We start from the raw sequence: 23,477 nt of genomic DNA, 5'->3' as shown, positions 1-23,477 counted from the left end.
GTCATTGGAATAGGTTTAGACCACCAAAGAGTTAAATTTTCTCAAAACAGAAACTGTTTTTCCTCTTCCAGTTTCTAAGTTTCTAAATCTAAGAAAATATTTCATCAAAACCTTTAATCATGCAAAAATCTTCAACCAATAATCATATACACGTTAACAATACTCCATAAAAATTTCAGACCAATATCTATCTATTAGCTTGGTCAAAAACTCCAAACTATAACATATTCTCCAGTTTATCTTTCAGAATGACCTTTCTATAGTTTATACAATATTTGACTGACCAAATGATCTTCGAATGGGACAAATAAGATATCCACGTAAACTAGACTAAAAAATGAACAACTTATATGAAGGAGACTTTATGATAAAATACTTACAAAAGCTTCGAAATGGGTGTGCAAAAGACCTCCTAAAAGCTGTCCGAGAGAGAGTGTTTGATATTCTTTCAATGGAAATTGTAAATGAAAATAATTTCATGGGGAGAGTTGGCTGGAGATACTTATGGATGAGATATGGAAGAGATGAGACTGGAGTTGAGAGTTGAGTGTAGTTTTTTCCTATCCAAAATATCTATAAAAGATTATCTCATAATATTCTATCTAATAGTATCTACAAAAAATCAACTTAAGATATTTTTATCTAATAATATCTATAAAAATCAACTCAAAATATTTTTACCCAATAATATTCAATGAAAATTACCTCAAGATATTTCTTTTTATCCAATAATATCTACAGTTTTGAACAGACGTTTTGTCCGAAAATATGAAAAAAAGTTATTGCGCCATAAGACTTTAAATAACCCTCCAAGTCTAATAGCACAAACCATAATACATTTTGACACTTCTAACTATATTCAATAATCAAAAACACACTTCTGATACCATAGTAAATAATAACATTAACTATGTAATTAGACAAAAACCTACACTATTAATAGATTCGTGAAAACTTATGAAGTTTTCACGAGGTTCTTAAAGTTAATAGAAATTTTACAATTGAATTTCTAGCAAGCTGTTATATAAGGTCTGCAAGTGTCCGAGGAAGGCCCGGCGGAGCCTCAGTCCCTACGGCAGCCATAAGAGGCACAGCCGCACGCAAAGAAAACCTGAGGAAATCGCCAACAATCGCCCTAAAAAAACGGAGGTTTTTAAAACCCCCTTTGTCTTTTTATGAGGCTCATAGCCAAAGGAACTCTGAACTTGAAAAGATCTATTACACTTTTCCCTCGTAGAAAAGGGACAGGTAATTGAAGATATGTACACACCAATCATTCAATAGACTCCTATTCCTATTTACAAATTCAACACCCTTCCACTTCTAACGTGTCAGTCTCTCCAAACAAACAACTTTCAGAAAAATCTGAAAATCCAGAAAGTTCAATTTCACATGCCTCATCGGCAGAAAAAATTATCATCATCTTCAAACTCAGAAACTCCTAGCATTGCCAATGCTAAGTGACTTTTCATCTCACTATTGGTTTGCTGTAATTGAGGGTAACAATCAATAACACATCCGTTTCCCAGAAAACCGGGCTTCTTCCTTTTGGAAAAAAGAGGTGATTCTTCACCCTTCAATACAGCAATAATCTCTTCAATGCCAGGCCTTCGAGATTCTTCACTGGTTACGCAGGAAGCTGCTGCTTCAATCATTCGTGCTATTTGATTCGAATTTTTCAAGGTACATTTGATCTGTGGATCAAGCAACTCTTCAATGGCTCCTTTCCCTTTCTGCAAGAGGGGCTTTGCCTGCAAAAGAACCTCAAGTTCACCGTTTCAAGTTTTCACTACTACAAATATATCAAACAGAGATATTTAAAAAGCATTTGAATTTCCGCCCCCACAAAAACAAAAATACCTCCCAGAGTTGGACGTAAACTCTTTTGCAAGTGAATGAAAAAAACCACAGGTATACTGGCTACAGGCACCAAGTAGATTTGAATAATATCTGTGTTTAAACACCGCTTTAAATTCTATGTAAATTAGGTTCAAGCATTAATTCATCCAAGAGATCATCTACTGAAGTACAGCTTCGTAGCAGCTCAGATACAACCACTCAGTCTGTCAATCTGAATAATTTTTTCCTTTTTTGGGTAAGATAATCTGAATAAAGTTCCAAGTGAGAAAACTCTGATCAGATTTGTTTCTCATTCACCATCAATTTTTAGATAATCTGATTCTTACTTTAAAAAGCCAAGAAGTCTTAGGACCATAGAGGAAATATACAAACGAGATCTTCCTGTATTAGGGGCTTCATAAAGTTTTTAGAGATTTTATTCTCATATAAGACATGATTTCTAGATGGAAACACTAGTAAGTGGAATAACTGTTAACAACTTAAGCAAAAAATGACGGTTTCATAATTTCCCTTTTTTCTTCAAACAGTTGAGACTTGAGAATAGGCCTCCTCCTTGGTGCTGAGATAATAAAAAGCAAGCATACAGAATATTTTGTTATCGTCAGATGAATTGTTGGTCATTATAATTTATGATGTAGTTTTCACATAGAATTATTGATATAAATGCTTAATTTTGACATCAACAGCACAAAATAGCCAGCTTGTATCGGGAACACGAATTCCTGTAAAGAAATGAAGTAGTTTTGGAGAAATGCATGTTAGCAAGGAACTGAAACATGCAAATACCAGTCAGGTGTCCTGGTAAAGTTTTCCCTACTTTCCATTCCCTCTTGCCAGAAGCTTTCCAATTTCATAAGTTAACAAAAGGCACTATTCATAGAGAAACCTAGTTATCTGGGACTACGCAAGTTAAACTACAATATTTTGGGTTCCACCAATTAGAAACCATGCAAGAACCTATGGGAGTGCAATTCAAACTAATTTTAGCCTACCAAAAGTATGAAACCAGTGGCTTTAGAGAAGCTGAGTGCAGTTAACAGTATTAATGAAGCCGTCTATGAATCTTAAAAACTGTGGAACGAGGGGATTCCTTGGACCAAATGTCTAAAGCTCAATTTCAAATTCAATCCAATTTGGAAGTTTATTAGTTTCATTGTGGACTCAAAACTAAATTGTCTGTTTTAAAATGCAACATTCAAGGTGCAGCACCAAACAGTTTTGGCAAGGCATAAAGAATCTCATACTCCTAGTCATGAGAACAATTTTGTACAGTTTAATAGCTATATGCCAAGGTCATATATGGTGTTCACCCATTTATACCTGCCTCCTTATAGAGAAAAATGTTGATCCCATTAAAAAACAATCTTTACAGAAAACTAATCAAATGGAGAGATTATCTAATATATCAGAACTGATGCAGTCTGGGACACCATTGATTTATAAATTCTTTACCGATTGAGTGGTCCACCTGATCGAATGAATGTGTGTTTGACCGTTTGGGCTATGGACAATAATTTTGTTGTTGGAGAACTTTCTTTTTCCAATATGAAAAGCATATAAGGAACAACCAGTACATCACAAAGTCAATGCAATTGAAGGCAACTTAAAACGAAGCCGTAGTTTAACCTACCCATAGGACCAAGTTTTCTTCTCCCGGTGGCCTTCTTGCTTCAATTGGCTTCCGGCCAGTAATGAGTTCCAGTAAGACTACCCCAAAAGCATATACATCAGTTTTATCGGATACTTTCCCGTGCTGGAAATACTCAGGAGCCAAATAACTGCGTATATAGTTCGATTCAATTCATGGAAGAAAAACAAGTCTTTATGTATCAATCAGCGAAAAGATTTCCTTTCTTAATGCCTAAAGAAGTTTCCTTGAGATCATACCCAAATGTTCCTTTGACAGTTTTGCAGAGGAAAGGAACTGATGGTGCAGAAGTCCACGTAGCTAATCCAAAATCGCATAACTAAACAACATCGTCAGCACATAATTATCCATCAGAACGACTTGCAATACCATAAGTTAAGTGGGAAATTAAACGAAACCCAAAAGAAAATGCCCCTCTACCTTCGGTCTCTTCTTTGAAGAAAGGAGAATGTTAGAGGGCTTGAGGTCTCTATGAACGACACATCTCTCAGTTCCATTATGTAGATATGCAATTGCCTCTGCAATCCCGATAGCTACCTTATACCTCACAGACCATGGAAGTAAAGAACCAGCTCTTGAGCCCTTCTTCTTCCCTGCAAACGTGTGTGTCACAAAATCAATTCAAACTCACAAATCCAAATCAAACTTCCAAATAAAAGACCTTCAAAGCATACCATGCAGATGGCGCTCTAAGCTTCCACCAGAGACATACTTGTACACCAAGAAAAGGCCCTCCTCTGGATCAATACAAAAACCCACCAGAGGAACAACATTTGGGTTGTGAAGAGAGCTAGCAATCATCAATTCCCTACAAAATGCCTTTGCAGATTCCTTATCTTCCTTGTCCAACCGCTTAATCGCCACGGCCGTTCTCAAGAGCCCAACTCTCGCCCTAAAGACACAGCTCAAAGCCCCTCTTCCCAAAACTCTGCCTACCAATACAACAAAATCACTTACAATCATATAGAAAGAAACAAAATTTGATTCAAATAAACGAAACCCATTACAGTACCTTTCGAGAAATTGCGAGTAGCCGAAACAATATCACCATAGCTGAATCTGATCAGAGTATTGGCCACTGGGGAAATGCTCCTCTCCAATGACTCGATTCTGCGCCACTTGAGCTCTCTTGCTCGAGACTCCGTCATTCCACTATCCAAATTCACCATCAAAACGGTAGCAGCAGTCGACGAATTCATATTCAGAGTATCGAGTTCAACCTGGGAGCAAAAACTGAACCTGAAAGATGAATGAACCGATTGTGGGTCGGCATTTGTCAACTCCGCACCACACCCACCAGACTCTGCTAACAGCCATGCCTTGTTGTGTTCCAAATTCTTGTTGCTAATGGTGTTGTTTTGGTCAGCCTCGCTCTGATTCTTGCTAGAGCTTCGCCTGAGGCGAGCTGGAAGAAAACGTGCCAAACCAAGTTCCCAAATCATTTTCCTCAAAATGGACTTGACTTTGTGCCCATTGCAGTCACGGTAGTGATTTTTAGTTAGAGCGGAAGAGTCATTCGGGCTGTAAGGTGCCTCCCTTGAGCTACTGCAAGTGCCTTGGAGAAGTCCCATTTTGAAGCAGATCTCAATGAGAGAGCACGGAAACCCAGAAACCAAAAGGAGAGAGATATAAAGAAAGGTAAAGAAAGAATCCCCCCCAAAAAATAAAAAAACGAAAACAAAGTGAAAGCTGCTTTGCTTGCAGGGTGGGGGAGAGAATTTCTGTACAGAAAAAGAGACCGAGAGAGATGGGTATCTGGTGTGGGCGGTATATATAACATGGAATTGGAATAAATAAATGCTACATTATAATGGGAGATGGTGAAAATGTAGGGAGGAGAGGTGTATGGTGCTGGTCCCCCAAGGAGACCTCAGACGAGAGAACGTGGTTATACATTAATATGTTGTTTGTTTATGAGTTTGAGTAATGCATATATTTTAAGAAGAGGACCGTGGGTTGGATCAGTCGATGCTCACAAACAGAGAGAGAGAGAGAGAGAGAGAGAGAAGGGGGGGAGGGGGGGGGGGGCGCCTTGATCTTAATGACAAAAGTGGGCAAGCGTTAACCCACGCAAGGGTAAGGTTCATGGATAATTTCGATGTTGACGAAAGAAAGAGAGGCGGTCAGTGCTAAGGGAAAAGGAGAAGCTTGTAGCTTTTTTATGGGATTTTGAAAATTGGATTAAGAAATTGATACCACAATAATAATCAAAATCAAACCGAGAGAGAGAGAGAGAGATTGACAGGGTTTTCTTTTCTTTCTCCTTTATTTTTGGGTTTGGTGAAGAACGTGAGGGGCCAGTGTTATGATGATGTGAGGAGGTAAAGGGAAAGCTTGTGACTTTGCGAGGGTCCTTTAAGAATTGGATTTGGAATAAAGATAACATTAAGATTAAGATTAAAATAAATAAATAAAAAAGAATTATACTAGTTAAGCTGAATTTTGTAGTTTGGTGACCAGCCAACACCATCCAACTTTCAACAACCCCACTTGACAGCCCAGCTTTGCTAGGATTTGTCATGGAACCTCTCCTACTGGGCTCGGAAATATTCAAAACCAACCATAGTTATCCGTCAGATTACGACTCCTTTTTGTTAAACGTATGATCAAATTATTGTATTCAGTTTCAAAATTTAAATCCACCATACACACCGTTCTTCACTCCATCTGTAAAGGCTGCGTGTTACCAACAGAGTATGATATGCGAGCGTTGTTGGGTACATAGGTAACCTATTGTTATTCATGTTCTCTACTTCTAATCTGATTTTGCAGCCATGTACCAGTTTTCAAACGATCATAGCCGACAACGTTATTTTTTATTAAATTTTATCTTCGTTAATATATAACATATTTTAATTAATTTAATATTCTGTCACTTTTTTTTTTCCTCATCAAGTAGAACATTTATACATAAATTAACGGTTACAAGATACAAAATTTAATTGGATGAAAATCCCTTACAGTCTTTTCAAAATCAAAATATTACAACACGAAAAAGAAGAAGATGAATCTGGAGCCAAAAGTATGGCTTCTACCCACTTCTCACAAGAGGAAGCTACTTGGTAACGGTTTTAATATAGTCTGATAAACAGACTATAGAACTATGGCTTCTAGCCACAGTAAAGGGTTGTGTGCTTTAACTTGTTGATCTAGACTGGTTGGAAGAAATTTTCACGTCTACTATTACTCGATCATTCGTTAGGAAAAGCAGGAATGTAGCGTAATAATAAAAAACTGTAACGAATTGCTGGTGAGGGACTGTTACTGGCGGTAGCAGTACGTGCAGGCCACACGCCACATTTGAAGTGAAGAGCAAAGTCAGATCTAGAAGATCTAATGCAGCTGGTCTTGATACTAAAGTGAGTGGCGACAAAGAGTTATCCAAGGCGCGATGGCGCGTGAATCTCACATGCGGTATAAGCTGAGCGTGAAGTGTATGTGCCATATATATGAGCAGATTTCTTTACCATTTGGACGATCAGCACTTGGAGAAGTTGATGGAGAGGTGTGTGTCGGCCTTATAGTGTCGAAAAGTAACAGATCAGCAAATGATTATGCTAACGAGAAAAAACTAAAAAAGCAAATAGAAATAGACAAAATTAAACAAAAATAGACAATGCGGTGGCCGGCAAGGAGGAGAGGTGGGTGGAGACAAAGCACCAACCCCCTCCCCCGGTGAACCAAAAAGCTTATTGGGTGAGGCGACAGAGAGTCTTGGCCGAAGAGAAAACAAAGATGAAATAATAATAATAATAATAATTAATATTCTGTCACTTAAGAGAAACTACCTAATATATGTCACGTTATGACGTAAAATTTAAGATGAAAAAACATCATTTCCCTATTCCTTGAGAATGTATATGATTGGAGACATGATTTTCAACTATTCTACGACATTCTTCTCAAGTAAAAGTGGGACACAAATGCTCTTGAATACTTATGAAATAAGAAAACCAAGGAGTGGCCGTAAGGCACATCCGAGGAAACAACCGAATACGTACGTACGATGAATCCGAATTTATGAAAAATAGGATGATACATGTCATAACACTGTGTCAGTCTTTAGTTTTCTTGTCAATCATAAATATATGAATAAACATTGATTAAACAGACTAATGTGAACGGAAAGACCCACTTATATAATTATCTCATGTCTTTTTATTTCTTTTTCCTCGTGTTTTGTCGGTTACTTGTTTCATTCGATCGAGGACTATGAGTAATAGCATGCAACATTATTAAAGTGCAACATGTTCGATCGATCAAGCTGGAGCTGCATGCTGGCTTAAGCTTGAGCCAAGCCAGGTGGGTACATGAGGCAAGGCTAGGCTACTACTTACTAACTTAACCATTATTAATTAATCACGACAAAAGTGGACCCACTTTGGTTCCCTAGCTAACAAATTTGTTTCAACTCTTTCTCACGTCCATGGAGCTAAAAACATTGTGCGACAAAAGGAGGGCTCTCTGGTACGGTTGGTCACCTCTGAGCTAAGATTAATTGGTCAAAAAAATTAAGGCAATTATGTCCCTTGCATGTGAGGCAGATGTCGGCACCTAATGAACCGGACCTAAAAAATTGATCAATTATGATCTTTAACATCTTGGCTTTTCTATAAAATAATCCTTTCTTTTAAAGGTACAAAATCATTGTGTATGGCACAAGTAATTAGGTAATTTCATTTCCGCTACTGCTCTGCTCACTCTTTGAGGCATTTACAACATTATTGTAATCATAATCATGGGAATGCTATGTGATAAGATCAATCTGTTTTTGATTTGGAAATATGGGCACTAACATTTGTTGATTAGACCCAAAATCATTGTTAATTAGAATTAGGAGATCATCTATATGAGAGTATGAAATTAATGCATCTGAAAGGCTCGCTAGCTGGAAGAAGTGTCGTTTTGGGACAAAGTATCGCACCCACTGTAAACGTCGGTTGGGTGCTTCCTCGACCGTTGACATCAGAGTTGCCATGCAAATCTTGTAAATATTATATGTATTAACTATTAAGTGGCGGCAAACTCGAGCTCATCTTTTAGCTATAAAATTTTATAAAAATAAATTTATAAACTGACATAATTTGATATAATATGTTAAATTATAAAATTATTTTTATTATAAAATATATTTAAAATATTTATATGCTCATATATGTATATATATAAAGTACAAGTAAAAGACAAAGGGTAATACAGTTACAAGTCCATAGAAATATAATTATTCTACTTTTTCGTTAATTATATGGGGGCTATGTGATCTTTTTAGGGAGATATTCGTATTAGAAAATGTATTAGTGAGATCATGATCATGATCATAATATAAAATATTGAGAAACTACTCAACGCCAAAGCTTAATTAAAATCAATATGATCACTTAAAATGGGGTCCAACCATGCTAATATCTATTAGTTACCACTTATGCTTATTACATATTTAATTGCTACGTGAAATTACTTAAAACATTTTATACTTACACGTGCTACTTTATAACGATATTCCTATTTTTCTCATTTTTTAGCAAAAATTTCCAACCAGTGGGATCCAAATGCAGTAAAGGAAAAAACACGATGGCGGCTCATAATGAAATAGCTAGGCCAATAAGGAATTAATGGTTTTTTTCCATGAAATTTTGGAATATTATTCCTTGCATGTGGTCCTTCAGAGTATACTTATAGCACCATATATATAAGGTAATTAGTCTATTTCCCAAGGAAATTAAGTTGCTTGATTTCTTACGCATCAAAATTCCTATCTGATTCTCCATCGGCGATATATGCATCAATTGATCCTGCAAGCACTTTCTTTAAGTTACAAAATAAATAATAAAATCTACATATTTTCATTAGATAAAATGTTAAAATAATTGATGATTTCATATGGTATCAGATCAAAAATCTTAAATTCAAATCAAGAGAGAGTATGGTCCACATGTGAGAGGAAGTGTTAATGATATAATACAAATAATAAAAATTAATTCTTTTCATTAATTTAAAAGTTTAGGATAATTGGTTATTTCAGACACATGAATAGAAAATGACTATATAATCTAACGTCTGCTAATTAGCTTTAGCTACAAAGACATCATAAAACTAAATTTATAAATTGATATAATCTAATGTGATGCATATTATATAAAGTTATGTTAATTTATAAAATTATTTGTATGAAATAAATGATTGAAAGAATATAAGGATTCCTATACATGGATTATACCGGCCATATTAGACCAACCTAGCTTGTTTCCAGCTTTGATCATCATCTGTAATTTTGTTTTACAAGAGCATGCATCATGCATCTCGAGATTCAACCTAGCTAGCTAGCTGCTACATATTATCAAAGAGTAACAAATCAACAATATATATAGGAAAATTCTAAACACTATATTATCATCTTATTTTCATCTCACTAAATATGATGTGGCACATTTATCATGTTACAAGAAAAATAGATTTTTGTGACCAATTTGTTGCAATGAAAAGACTATTAGCAACCAGAAAAGACTATTAGCAACTAAAAATGATTGTTAATAGTCTTTTTGTTACAATAAATTGAGGACAAAAACTCGTTTTTCTTGTAGTTAATTATATATCACCATTGAATGATCATTTATTACATGTTTCTTTTTCATCCAATAGTGATAAATGAGTCACATCTTATTTAATAAAATAAAAATAAGATAAGCATATGATGTATAGTATTACTCATATATATATATATATATATATACACACATACACATATATTATATATGGTCAGTAGCTAGGCAGTGTTGGAGGTACAATTACAAAAAAAAATTTGCTATGGGTGTACTAAGCACTGACACGATTAAAGAATTAACGATGTCTTAGGACGCGCGTCTATTCTAAAAGAAAAATTTTATATACTATACTATTATCTTACTTACATCTGACTAAGTAAGATGTGACACATTTATTACTATTAAATAATCATTTATTGAATACTTTTTTATCATCAAATGGTGATAAAAGTATCACATCATATATAATAAGATACAAGTAAAATAATAATATGATACATAGCATTGTCATATTGGAAAAGAAAATTAACCTCCCATGCAGTTAATGTGAGCACAATACCCAAACTCTTAGAATTAATGCCCAGCTTGTGACCCTTCAACCAAACTCATGTGCTCTTAGAAGTAAAAAAGAGAGAGAGAAAGTCTTTCACTGCATAAATGAAGAATTAATTTTGACAAAGAGATCGAACGTATGGATCAGTAGTTGGGCTAAACTTCTGGCAAAGAAACGTACTTGGGTAAAAGAAAAATGGTACTGAGTTGGCGTTCTAACTCTCTCAACCCCAACCACAAAATTAAATTAATAAAAAAAAAACTTAATTAATATTAACTAAAAAGAATATATAAATATATAATATAGCCTTGACATGGGACCTAGCTAGGCCGGTAGTTCATGAATCGTGACCAATGCCTTCCACCTAAACCCATGAATTTAGCCGCAATAATATATATACATATAAGGACATATGGCCTTAAACATGCTTGCTAATGTGTGATGTGATGCATTACCTTACATGCGTAGTCACTCTAATATTTTTTTAAAAAAAAATTTATATGAAATTATTTTTACGTGTTTATTATATATTTTATTAATATGATTGATTGTATTATTTTTTAATATAAAATAATTATTTTAATTAATTATATTAATATAATATATATATATAAATTATATAAAATAACTACATATATAAAAAAAAATTATTTTTATTTTTACTCAAATCTTTGTTCTTTCAAACTGGGAATCAGAAATATTAGTTGAGTGGTTGTGGATAAGAAGTAGGGTGATCAGCCTATAATGATGCCTTGCGAGAGACTAGGTACGTAGTTAATATGATTAATTTTGTACCCCCAACATGTGAATATGGGTCCCATGCCTGCTTGGACTTTATTCTTGGAATTGCTGTTGATTATACAGAGAAAGAATAATATCGTAGAGTAAAATTATAAGGGTGATAATATATTGCACGATTTGTTAATTTAATACGAATACGATATAATAATAGCGAGTTATAGTTTAATGTTAATGGGTTTAGATCAAAACGGATTAACCCGTTAAGACACGATTGCTTAATGGATTGATAACGGGTCAATCCGTTTTGACATGTTATAACCCGTTATGACACGTTAAGAAAGTTTAAATTACAATTATACCCTTCTACCTAAAAGTAAAATTGTTAGAATTTTAATTTTAATATTTTTATTTTTTATATTGTAATTTTAAACTTGTAGTTAGTTGTATAATTTTTATAGATGTTGTGATTTTAACATTTATAGAAAATTATATTAAATTTAATCAAGTCAAATAGGTTAATTTCAGGCATATTTAACTTATTTATATAAACAGTTTGAAACGGATTGTATTATGTTGTATCAACCTATTTAGTAATATTCACTAATGGGTCAAAACGGGCTGACACGATACGACACGTTATGTTAATGGGTCGTGTTAGAGTTTGAAGTTTTGATACAATAAGCTTAACGGGTTGGGTTAGAGTTTATCTATATAATATAATATACATATTTTAATATTATTCGAACACGATCCGTTAACACGATTTGACACTCCGTACTTAAAAAGCTAAAGGGAGATTTGAGCATTTTTATAAAGAGGTTTTCAGGAGGACAGAGGAATACAATTCATATAATGAAGATTTTGGTACAGGTTCTCGCATTGGTAATTGCATGCGTCTTCTGGCGTTTTACTTCGAACCTCTCATTGCTTTCTAATATATGTCTTTGTTTTTGTGATCACCCCAGCTTGATTCACCGTATCCGTTAGTCATATGGATGCGCTCGGATTATAGGCTCCACCGCAGAGTTTTTTTTTTTTGGATTGTTATGCCTATTTTAATCACATCTTCATGCAAGTTTCTTAAAAATCCAGATAATAATTGGCTAAGACGTTAGAAATTCAGTTCTGTCCAATTCCCTCAAAGTTACAGAGTTGCAGAATGTATATAGCCTGTGCTATGGTGGCTTTTTTCTGCTTCCATCTACATCATCGACCGTTTATCGAGGGCCACCATCCCCAGATCTTTCATTCAATCAAGCGATATCAAAGTATTGGGGTTTTATTGTTGTTTTTATCCATTAATTAAGAATTTAGTTATCTGGTCAAACCTTTCTTCCTTAGTTTTTTGTCCCATTGTCTTTGTTTCTGTTTCTGTTTCTGCTTTTATTCTCTCCAGTAGCTAGCCCCTGATAGAATGATCAAAAGCAAGGAAAACAACCCTCACCTACCAACAAAATGTAGTATTAATAATAAATAGAATAATGCTAATCCAAATTTGGAAGTCACCTCCAGCTCCCAGATTACTGTAAAAAAAAAAAAAATACCCATACTTCTAAATGGAGCTACAAAAGAAATTCGTTACAAGTAGTTGAGGAAAGCCCAAAGAAAGTGGACTGAGTTGGGCCTTTTCAAATTAAGGCCATGTCCACGATAAGGACTCAGAAGTTCAGAACTGCGGTACGGAAGCATTTCATTTCAGATGTCCCAAAAACGTAAGAAGAGAAGAAGAATATCATTTGCACCAAACTCTCTTTTGTTTTCACTATATCTAATCTAATTATTATAATTTTCTTAAATTTTTACACAAAATAAAATAAACATTTGAACAATGCTACACAGTCTCTAACAGAAACTGCAATGCAAACCTAAGCAATTTTATTTTTAAAATTTTTTAAAATTACAAAATTATCATTCCTAAAATGATGTTTTTTCTCATTTAATAAAAAGCTTGCACATGTAATTTCCCAATGAAGATTACAAATAGAATCTTTCTTTTAATTACTTTGATTTCAACTTATATCATTTGCGACAACAAATGAGGCAGGAGTCTTGGACTTGTGGGCACCAAAATCAAAACGTAAGTAGAAAAATGAGCGTTAAATGAGTTTCAACAATATTGTTGACTGCGGTTAGCTATTTTCCTACTTAATTTCATTTTTCATATATATATATATGTAATTATATATTCTACCATTACTTCTTTTATATATATATATGATGTAGAATAATGGTATTCTATAAATACAAGAACAATATATGTGGCACAACTACAGTAGTGGTGGTAGTGGTGCATTAGACATGGTACCGTAGGATTCTTGTGCACCAAATAAGTATAGAATTACAAGTGTTATAAGGATCAGTTCTAAGTCATTTTAGAGTGCTTCTTGTCCGAGGCAACCATGCAGCAATAGTAATAGCAGAAGCTTGAATAGCTTGCCAAGCCTCAATTTGGGGGACTTTATATGGACTTGGTACTCAAAGATACCTTGCAGCTCAGGCTGTTGAAGAGGCGGCAGCAGCCATAACGATGCGGAGGAAAGCTCTTTTAAAAAAAATGATGAGGAAAGCAGAACTGAAGAGAATGGTAGTGTCAACAGGATGATTAGCAACACTGTATGGAAGTTATTCACGAGACCTCCAGACCTGCTTGCCATCCTCCCCGATTTATGCCGAAATCAGAGCACTGTGCTTCTACCTGGATCCCCACTTCTTAACGAGACCCGAGCCCAAAAGAAGTTTAAGCAAACTATAAGTATTGCTGAATCCATAGCACCGTGAACAGCTTGAATAGATGCCAATGCTCAACTTGCAAGATCTTATATGGACCTGTACTCAAAGATATCGGGAAGGTGAAGCTGTTGAAGAGGCGGCAGTGACCACAATCAGTGCTGAGGAAAGTGACAGTGAAGAAGATTGGAGTGCTGATGGGATAAGATTGCAATTCAAAAGTGGTAAATTACTAAATTTAGCATATAAATGGGAACTGTTTACAGACTTCAACAGATCAAAATCATAGGCAGCAGATTATTTTAATGAGATCCTTCCATTTCACAAGCAAAATATATGTATGCAAGTGATGAACATTAAACACTTATCTTATCAATCATGAATCCTGCCTAAAAGTTGTTAAAAACTGTGTAAGCTATCATGGTTCCACAAATTCAGGCTTGGCCCTTATCAAAGTTCAAAATCTGTGTTTGTAGCAAGTTGAAGAGATGCCTCAACCTCAACCTCAATATAACTTTTGAAGAGGTGAGGAAGAGGGCTCCTAAGTCCTTATTAGTTATCATTATAACCACAAATGCTGCAATTAAACGAACCTTCCGATAGATTTTAAATTATATTTAAAAGGCACAGAGAAGTAAAATGTCTCTCTAGTTTCATGAAACTAGAACGTATTTTTTTTTTTATTGGCATCGGGTGTCCTAGAACAAAGTTCCGACTAATTCCAATGGTGCATAGGCTCTCGGCAAGGAGTTTTCCGCAAGTTCACCTCAGGTAATTCAAGGGAAAATTTTACAGTTCGATGACCCATAGAAATTGTTTGCACCTAAGAGGATTCGAACCTTAGACATGGAGGGAGCATATCATCAAGACCAAGGCCTTTATCACTTTAGCTAACCCCTAGGGCTTAACTAAAGTGGTTTATGAGAGCAACAACCTTTATAAGACAATAAGAAAATCTAATTCTACATTCTGAGAAAGCAGCAAAAGCCAGTTTTTGAAATTTCTAGTAACAGTGGTTTCTAAGACCTAGTGCCAACAAGTATATCCTAATAACCTATTTGAGGACCAAATCATTTAGCTTTTTCTTTCCCTCTTTCTTTTGAAATTGCCAAACAGAAATCAAATATTGTCCATTTCCCTAAAAGAAATCTGCAGCTGTTTAATCTCACAAGTCATAAATCAAATATTGTCCATTTCCCTAAAAGAAATCTGCAGCTGTTTAATCTCACAAGTCATACGGGAAACAAAAGAATCCATTCCTGCAACTCATTTTTTGATAGGTCAAAAAAAGTTTCAGGAATTGATTATTTTGATACTAATGCCTGCTGTTTTGTTTGTCACACACACATACACATATTTTTTGATTGAGAGATTCATTGATAAGATAAATAGGAATAGTCAAAGTACATGGACTATACTAGAGGGACAACTAGACATGGTTAGTTTATTAGTAATAGTCTGCCGACTTCCACAATATGTCAGCTCCACTCTTAGCAATCTGTTTGAAGTATAAGTTTGCTTCCAGCGATATCACTTTGGTCTCCTTACTACATTATTGTAGTCTAAAACATTCACATGGAGCAAATCCTCCAAAGTGGGAAACTTTGTAGAAGAGCCAAAATTTTATATCAACAATAGTATATCCAAAAAAAGCTCTATAACCAAAGCTACACTTACTTGAGTAAACTATTGACCAAGTGATTTATAGACCTTGAGGATGTATTTATTGTTTAAGATTTCAGGCCAAGTCGTATGAAGCAAATTGCTAAAATGGTGGTAGAGTAAATGCAAAAAATTTATGAGCTAGTGAAATATAGACGTTGCATACTTTGCTGTCGTAGTGTTCATACTTCCATTCCTTGAAGATTATCGATCTATGATGAAGAAAGTACAAATATTTCAGAAAGCTTTCTCAACTGATCCAGACAGTGCATTCTCAAGTAGTTGATATAGCTTGTTTCAATGTCGTTGAATTCCTTTTCATTTTTCTAACACAAGTTTACAATTCTGGTATAAGTCCGAACCATGCGAAATGAAACCACATTCTCCGGTGGAATGATATGGCAAACAATAAAACCATATCACAGACTCACAAGGTCCATGGAACTTCCATGTAACACTTGGCAAAAAACATCAAAATGTATATAGGAGATTAACTAACTAATGGAATTCCACTTTCTAAAGAGTTCATCATACACAAGTTGCTTTCCCGCTTTGGCAAGGCTCTGCTTCAGCTTTGACAATGTGGAAGAGTCCACCTTGATTCTTCTACAAATCATATCTTCTGCATACTTAACTGCTTCCGGGGCCCTATTAATATCGCGTAGCCCTACGACCAATATATTCCCAGTGTCCTCCAAGTCATTATCATAATTCTCTATCATGCATTTCCATACTTTTATAGCCATATTATAATCCCCAGAATCCATATAAATCCTAACTGCTGAACTACAATTGGCATGGTCCGGAACACACTCATTTTTAATCATCTCATTGTATATCATCGAAGCCTCCTTTAACTTCCTGCCCTTCATTAAGAACTGAAACAGAACATTATAAGTTTGTGAATCTGGAAATGACCCATTGTAAACCATCTCATCCAACATCCTATTCGCTATATCAGTACCCTTACACCGACAATACAAAGCAATAAGCGAATTATACATCTGGGTATCGGGTCTAAAACCAATTTCACCAACCATGGCGTCCCAAAGCAATGCGGCTCCACGGGGATCGTCTTTCTTCGAACACTCGTCGAGTGCAGCCTTGAAGAACTTCAGCCCCGGATAACAACGCCTAGCTTTCATCATATCGAAGAACTTCATCGCCTCGTGAACCCCATCAGGGCCCTTGATCAAAGTGCTCAGGAACGAGTCGTAAGCCGGCACATTGCCCGGGTCCCAACCCGCCTCAAACACCATGTCCGCAAATATCTGCCTAGCAGAACCCACATTGCCTTCCTTCTCGCACCCTTCCAACAGAATCGCATACGTATCCACGTCAGGCCTGATCTTCTCTTTCGCAAACCGCAAGAACTCCACCGCATCCGCAGTCTCCCCATCTCTACAAATCGCACTCAGAAGCGAATTTAACGCCACTACATCGCGCGGAACGCCGTAGTGGTCCACAACCTCAAACGTCGAGATTGCTTCTTGGACAAGGTCCGCGATGACATAGCTGCTAAAGACGGAAGCAAAAGTGGCCAAAGAGAGCAAACGACGCTCTCTACTCATGGACTTGACGGCGTCCCACATGGCGTCGAACAAGGAATTCTTGCCCAACAAGTCCACAAGGAGGTTCCAAGCGTAGGGGCTGTGATTGTTATTGAGCTGGTGGCCGGACCAGCGAAAAAACTTGACGGCGGGGCCCGGAAACCCATATGAGAACTTGAGGACCTGTTCGACGTCTTGTTGGGTGACTCGGAGACCGGTATCTTGGAGAGCCATCTCGACGGAGACGGAGGGAGTGGTGGCGATGATTTCGCAAAAGAGCTTGACTTTGGGATGGAGGTCTGGGGCATCAGAATATGAGGCGAAGGCTGGCCGTGAACGCTTATTGGGGAGGAGGTGGGTTTGAGGCGGAGAATGGTGGGGAACAGGTGGGTTTGTGGAGAAAGGAAGGGGTGGAGTCGGGGTTGAAGAGGAAGGATGGCGCTCAAGATGAGGTCTTTTCCTGTTCCTGTTCCTATTTTTGTCCATTGATTTTTGGGAGGTATTGAGAAGAGTTAAGACTTAAGAGGGGAGACGAGAATTGAGACGAAAGAACCCTAGGAGGGTTTGTAGAGGAGAGTGGACTTCCCTTTACACTTCACACTATTTTCTTCTCTTTTCATTGCAGCCTTTCTAAATATTCTTGGGTCTTTTATGTGAATAAATCTATTTAGGCGTTGTATAATTATAAATTAAATTTTATTAAAAATAAAAACAACAACAACAACAATAATAATAAAATTATTTATTAATTTTTAAAAAATTATTATAAAAAGTCATTTAGCAACAACGATAATATTTCTAATTTCAGAGAATTATTTTGTGTTTTTTTTTTTAAGTAACAATTATATTGTTCATAAGAGTTTTAGGGACATTCAAATTTCACATCAATCTCAATAATTGAATATTATGTTCTTTTAAACAATCTAACTTGAACAAGAAATTGAAGATATCCATCCTTGCAAGTGCTTGAGGTTTATGTCAATAATTTCATAAAATAAAATAAAACTAATGTTATCTATATATAAATAAGTGTGCAATTGGTGTGTCTAATGTCTTATAATCCAAGAATAAATTCGATACATGAATACAAAAATAAAGCACAAGTTGAATTTATTGATTTGATTTGGTACAATATATATCCATAACTCTATACCTAAACTACATAAATATCTAATATCTCTTTCTTTGAGCTATTCATAACTTTGATTCTTATTAAATTTGATTTTTATCTTTCAAATCATGCATTAAAAATATGATTCTCATACATTATATTATTCTTTATTAATAATAAATATGTAAACTTTTTTGAGAATGAGGTGACTGTTGATGAAAGATGAAGGTTGTGTTTTGATGTTGAAGATTTGAGTTAATCTGTAAATAATAATATTTTGTGAATCTTATTGATATTTGTTTGAAAATAGATTAAGCTAATATGTGTGTTTAAATGTATTGAGTAAGTTGAGATGAATTTAACTATTTTTTTAAAAGTTAAAAAAATAGTTGAATCTATTAATAATTAGTCTAAAATGAGTTAAAGTAAGTTTATGTTACAAATATAGCCTAAAAATACTTAAAATAGAAAGAATAAAGCTGAAAAAATAAGTTGAAGAGTAATAAAATGGACCATTGATTGAATTTGGAAAAAAAAATATTATATTCTCATAGCATACCATTTATATTATTTAAATGGTAAAATTTAGTTTATAAAATTTAAATTTTAGAATTTATCTTTTAAATTAAATTTTACTATATATTAGGAGAAGCTATAAAATAACAGTACTCATATTAATTTATGTTATTAAATATTCTTATTAAATCATCTTCAAAAACATCACACGAACAACAACGACAACACTACAAGTCACACGCTCTGTTATCATTTTTCTTGTGTCTGCTTGTTCATTCTGTGATCCGTGGACCGTGAATAAGAAGTGATATAACATATATAAATTTTATGAAAATAAATTTATAGAGTAATATAATTTTATATAATAACGTTAATCTAGTTTATTATTAAAAATATTTTATAATCCAGCTTATATATCAACCGTATAACCCGCCAACATGTGTACTTACTTTTCTGGTATGTCTACGTGCATAATGCATATCCTTCTCTATTTGAATCCTTTTCAGCCTCCGCTGTCATCTCCATTCTCCACCTGCTCCTTCTGTTCCCTTTCCAGGTCCGCCTCCGTCTCCCGCTGTTCGTACGGTTCCTTTTCCGGTTTTGCCTCCAGTTCCAGCAGCTGCGCCCTCCGCCTCCGGTGAGTAAGAGAGAGTTTACCATAGAAGTAAAATTCTTGAGTTTTATTTTTTTACTTCGACTGCCCAAAGCGATGAAATTTTTGTGCTTTGATAAATCTCATTGTTCATACTCTGTCTTCTTAATAATCTCCTAATATTTCTCAACAACCCTTGTTACGATACTAAATTGATTAAGTATGGGATTGATTGGTGGTTTATAATCCCCAGACTACCTTCCATTCTAAGCCGGTTTTCAAAGACGAGTTCTATTTTGCCTACGAATCAAGCCCCCATCCTGTTCGGTAGCCCAATAAACAAATTAACATTTAGGTGCAGTTTGGATAATTGAGATTAAATGAGTTTGAATGAAAGTTGAATAAAATATTATTTTTGAATATTAATATTGTTTTGATATTTGAAAAAATTAAATTATTTATTATATATTGTATAAAAATTAAAAAAATTTTTAAATATAAGATAAGATGAAATACTTCTTGTATGCAAATATGACCCACTCCGTTTGGATAGTAAAAGTTTCATCTTATTTTATTATTATAATTTTTGTAAATTCTCACACAAAATATAATAAATAATTCAACTATTTCAATTCTCAAAATAATAATAATATTAAAAAATAATATTTTAATAATATTTTATTTAATTTTTATCTCAACTCATCTAATCTCAATTCAATATTCAAACGGCAACTTATTTGTTATGGATTTAGTTTAGTGTGAATCTAAACTTCATCTTTGATTTGGATAGAAATTTGATCTCCCTTGTTTTGTGCATAGTTAGGGCTATAATCGTGCCAAGTTGAGCCGGTCTTTAGTTTGCCGAGCTTGACTCGACTCAAAATACTCGAACCCGAATTTGAGATTTTTTTTATTCTTTATTCGATTTCAACTCGATAAGCTAAACTATCGACTCAATAAGCTAAACTATCAACTCAAGCTAGAGTTCGTCCCACAAACGAGTTTGAGCTCGAACTCTAATTATTTATTTTTTTATTTTTTGAATAAGATTTAATAATTAATAAAAAAATAAAATATCTAATATTGAATTTATACAACTAACAAGTAGAACTTCTATTGAATTATTAAATTTTAAAAAATTTATAAATAATTAATATCTAACTAGTTGATATTTATCCAAAATGAAAAATTTTGTTGTAAGCACAACTACACACTAATATGTGCATAAATCTAATGTAATTGGTTAAAAAGTAGATTTTATTGAAAACAGTGCTAATTTAAATTTTGAATATGAAGGAATCAGTATTGGTACACAGATTAGAATGCGACTTTACTTGTACGTAACAAAACTCATTCACTATATAGATATAAGTAATTAGATTACATATTATATATGTAATTATAAAAGTGGTATGCTTATATTATTAGCCACTACATATATATATATATATATGTATATGTATACGTATATATTTATCAATATATGAATGAGTTTAATCGAGTCGAACTAACGAGTCAACTCGAGCATAAACGAGCGGATCTTAACAAGTCTTAGTTGAGTCGAGTCTAGTTTTGTCGGATATGTGTTATTTACAAATTAAATGAATATCTGCTTTCACGAACAAAATTTTTTCTTTTTCACGAGTCGAGTTCAATTCAAATTTAACCGAACAAGTACCGAGCGAGCTATCGAATAGACTAGTTCATTTACAGCCCCATACATGGTAGTTAAATCGTTTATTTGGATATGTGTAACTTTTTGTTACCCATGACTGTTGTGAATAGTTAGACACATCAAGTGATCGCTTATTAGTCATCAAGCCAAGCTTCTTGTTTTCTCATCTTTGTTATGTTCTAGTGAAAAGGTATTACAACTCACGTAATGATCACAACGATTTGGAACTGATATCACTAAAACATTATGTCGTTTTATTAAATGTAGGACTTTTGGACATTAGCATGATTAAGAGAAACACACCAATGTTTATTTAGAAAAACATAGCATGAGGGTGTTAAATTTTATTTCTTTATTTAGTTATAAATCCTGATGACAAGGGGTAAGCTACATAATGAGTAATGGCATACAATTGGAATCTATGCAAGATTAATTGGATTTGTCAATTTAAGGGGTTCTTTATGTAATCATAATGTTAAAAGAATAGATGAAGTGCTTTAATTTTCTAGATATTATCTTTCTATTGTCCCTGAAATACATTTTTTCAGCCCCTAATCCATCATTGGATTCGAGGTGAGAGTTACCAAGGATGGTAACCATCTCACTTGATTTGCTTTCCGTATGATCCTTTATTAGAGTGCAGAAATGGTTTTGGCTGGAGTAATGGAAGCAATCTCTTTCCTTACCTCCTTGTGGAGCCTCTCCAGCGATTCTGGTGGCTAAGAAATCAAAGCCAACACCCCTTCAACACCTCCCTCATTCTTATGTCCTATAATTGAGGTCATCATTCCAGGCACCATCCCAGTCCCAGCTCTTGCTGGTCCACCATACACTCCTCTTCTTCATCCAAAATCAATATCATTAAACCTCAAACGGCTCATGTCGGATACCACAAATACTTCTTCACTGTAAAATCCCCTGGGCCCATTCAATTCAATGAAGTCCAAGGCTGAAGCTCAATATTCGTCTCCGCCAACACCCCTTCTCACTTCCGAAATCAGCTTTGCAAAGTAGTATAATGGTTCCTTCACAAGCTTGGCTGCCTTTGTAATGGCACAGGGGAATACGACAGCAGTTCCATAGTAACCATTCGGCAATGAAGATTTGTATCTAAAACGGGTGTCAATAGGAAACATCAGTCTTGCATTTGATTTAGGGTTAATGAGTGTTCGAGTTCTTGCTCTCCAGAGACATGATGCAACTGCATCAAAGGTAGCACATTTGCCTGTAATTTTGTTTTTGAGGGCTGATATGTCAGCACGAGAGAGAAAAATGGAGGTTTGAGCAAGACTTCTAAAGCTGGATACACTGTAAGTGATAGGGTTGTCTGATTCATCATACTCATGATGGGGTAGGATATGATGGGAGGAGAACGGGGTCTCAGTGTTTCTCGTTCCCAAGAGGGTAGGGTGGAAGGAGCCCTTCGGTTTGGATCTTTGCAGAACTCTGACACTACTTTTATGAACTGGTAAGCACCATATGCATCACAAATGCAATGGTTGAATGTATAAGCTAAGATGAAGCCTCCACAAGCAAGCCTTGTTACCTGCACAAATTAGGGTCAGTTAAGAATCCTTAAAAGTTTAAACACACCCTTTATTTATTGGTTGATTAATCTGAAGGCCAGTTGACCAATTCTGTTACGTTTATTTATTTATTATCAGTTTTTCTTTCCACTTATAAGGTCTCTGAAGTTCTTTAAGCTGGGGAATCTGATCAATTAATCATGACACTATACCCTAAACAGTTACCATTTCCTTGATCAGCAGCAACCTGCATGCGGAGCAGTGGTGAATCGGTTATCAAGTTGTTGCCCCAGATATCATCAACAAGCAACTTGTCCCATTGAGGGAATGGAGGCTTCAGCCCCCATCAATCTTGCGCAATTGTGCTAGTGTAACATCAGCAATGGCTCCACGAAAAATCACACCCTCACCACAGCAGTCCACTACAAGCTTGCCTTGATCAGCATTCCTAAGCCGGCAAGCTACAGGGAAGTAGAACACAAGAACCTTAGCCAAGGACCTTTTTATCATCGTGATGGGGTCCTGAACCTGGGCACCCAAGGCTAGGATTGGAGAATAAAAATGCACAAAGGGTATGTGATTTCTTAGGCCACTTTGCTCATCAATGTTGGATAAGTACTTGAGTTCTTTTGGGGTTGGTTTCTCTGGCTGGACTAGCTCCGGCTCACCGACATGTACCAGGAAGTTAAGTGGTGCCATTTCAGTCAAGACTGAATTAACAATCATCTGATTATTTCGTGGTATGATTTAGCATTCGTGGTTCCCCCATTCTTA

General features: G+C 35.1%; 2 protein-coding genes and 1 long non-coding RNA gene across 3 annotated transcripts; 1 reads left to right on the top strand and 2 right to left on the bottom strand.

Annotated features, from left to right (window-relative positions):
* Nucleotides 1-1,136: 1,136 nt before the first annotated feature.
* LOC122302878 (probable serine/threonine-protein kinase PBL21) lies at nt 1,137-5,428 on the bottom strand. Its single transcript, XM_043114326.1, has 6 exons — nt 4,521-5,428; nt 4,183-4,440; nt 3,929-4,101; nt 3,748-3,827; nt 3,491-3,638; nt 1,137-1,751 (listed from the first exon to the last, which is right to left on the bottom strand). The coding sequence occupies exons 1-6, from the start codon at nt 5,077-5,079 to the stop codon at nt 1,398-1,400; spliced, it is 1,572 nt and encodes a 523-aa protein (XP_042970260.1). The 5' UTR covers nt 5,080-5,428; the 3' UTR covers nt 1,137-1,397.
* Nucleotides 5,429-16,021: 10,593 nt separating this feature from the next.
* Nucleotides 16,022-17,893, bottom strand: LOC122302877 (pentatricopeptide repeat-containing protein At1g77360, mitochondrial-like). Its single transcript, XM_043114325.1, has one exon. It carries the CDS (start codon nt 17,767-17,769, stop codon nt 16,228-16,230), a length of 1,542 nt encoding a protein of 513 aa, XP_042970259.1. The 5' UTR covers nt 17,770-17,893; the 3' UTR covers nt 16,022-16,227.
* A 1,480-nt stretch (nt 17,894-19,373) lies between these two features.
* Nucleotides 19,374-23,477, top strand: LOC122304044. The gene is made up of 2 exons (XR_006240902.1): nt 19,374-19,547; nt 22,947-23,477. It is a non-coding gene; the product is annotated as an uncharacterized LOC122304044 (long non-coding RNA).

This window comes from Carya illinoinensis, chromosome 3, assembly GCF_018687715.1.
Source record: "Carya illinoinensis cultivar Pawnee chromosome 3, C.illinoinensisPawnee_v1, whole genome shotgun sequence".
Taxonomy (NCBI): domain Eukaryota; kingdom Viridiplantae; phylum Streptophyta; class Magnoliopsida; order Fagales; family Juglandaceae; genus Carya; species Carya illinoinensis.
Note: the sequence above shows the minus strand (reverse complement) of the source record. Positions and strands in the feature narration are given on the sequence as shown.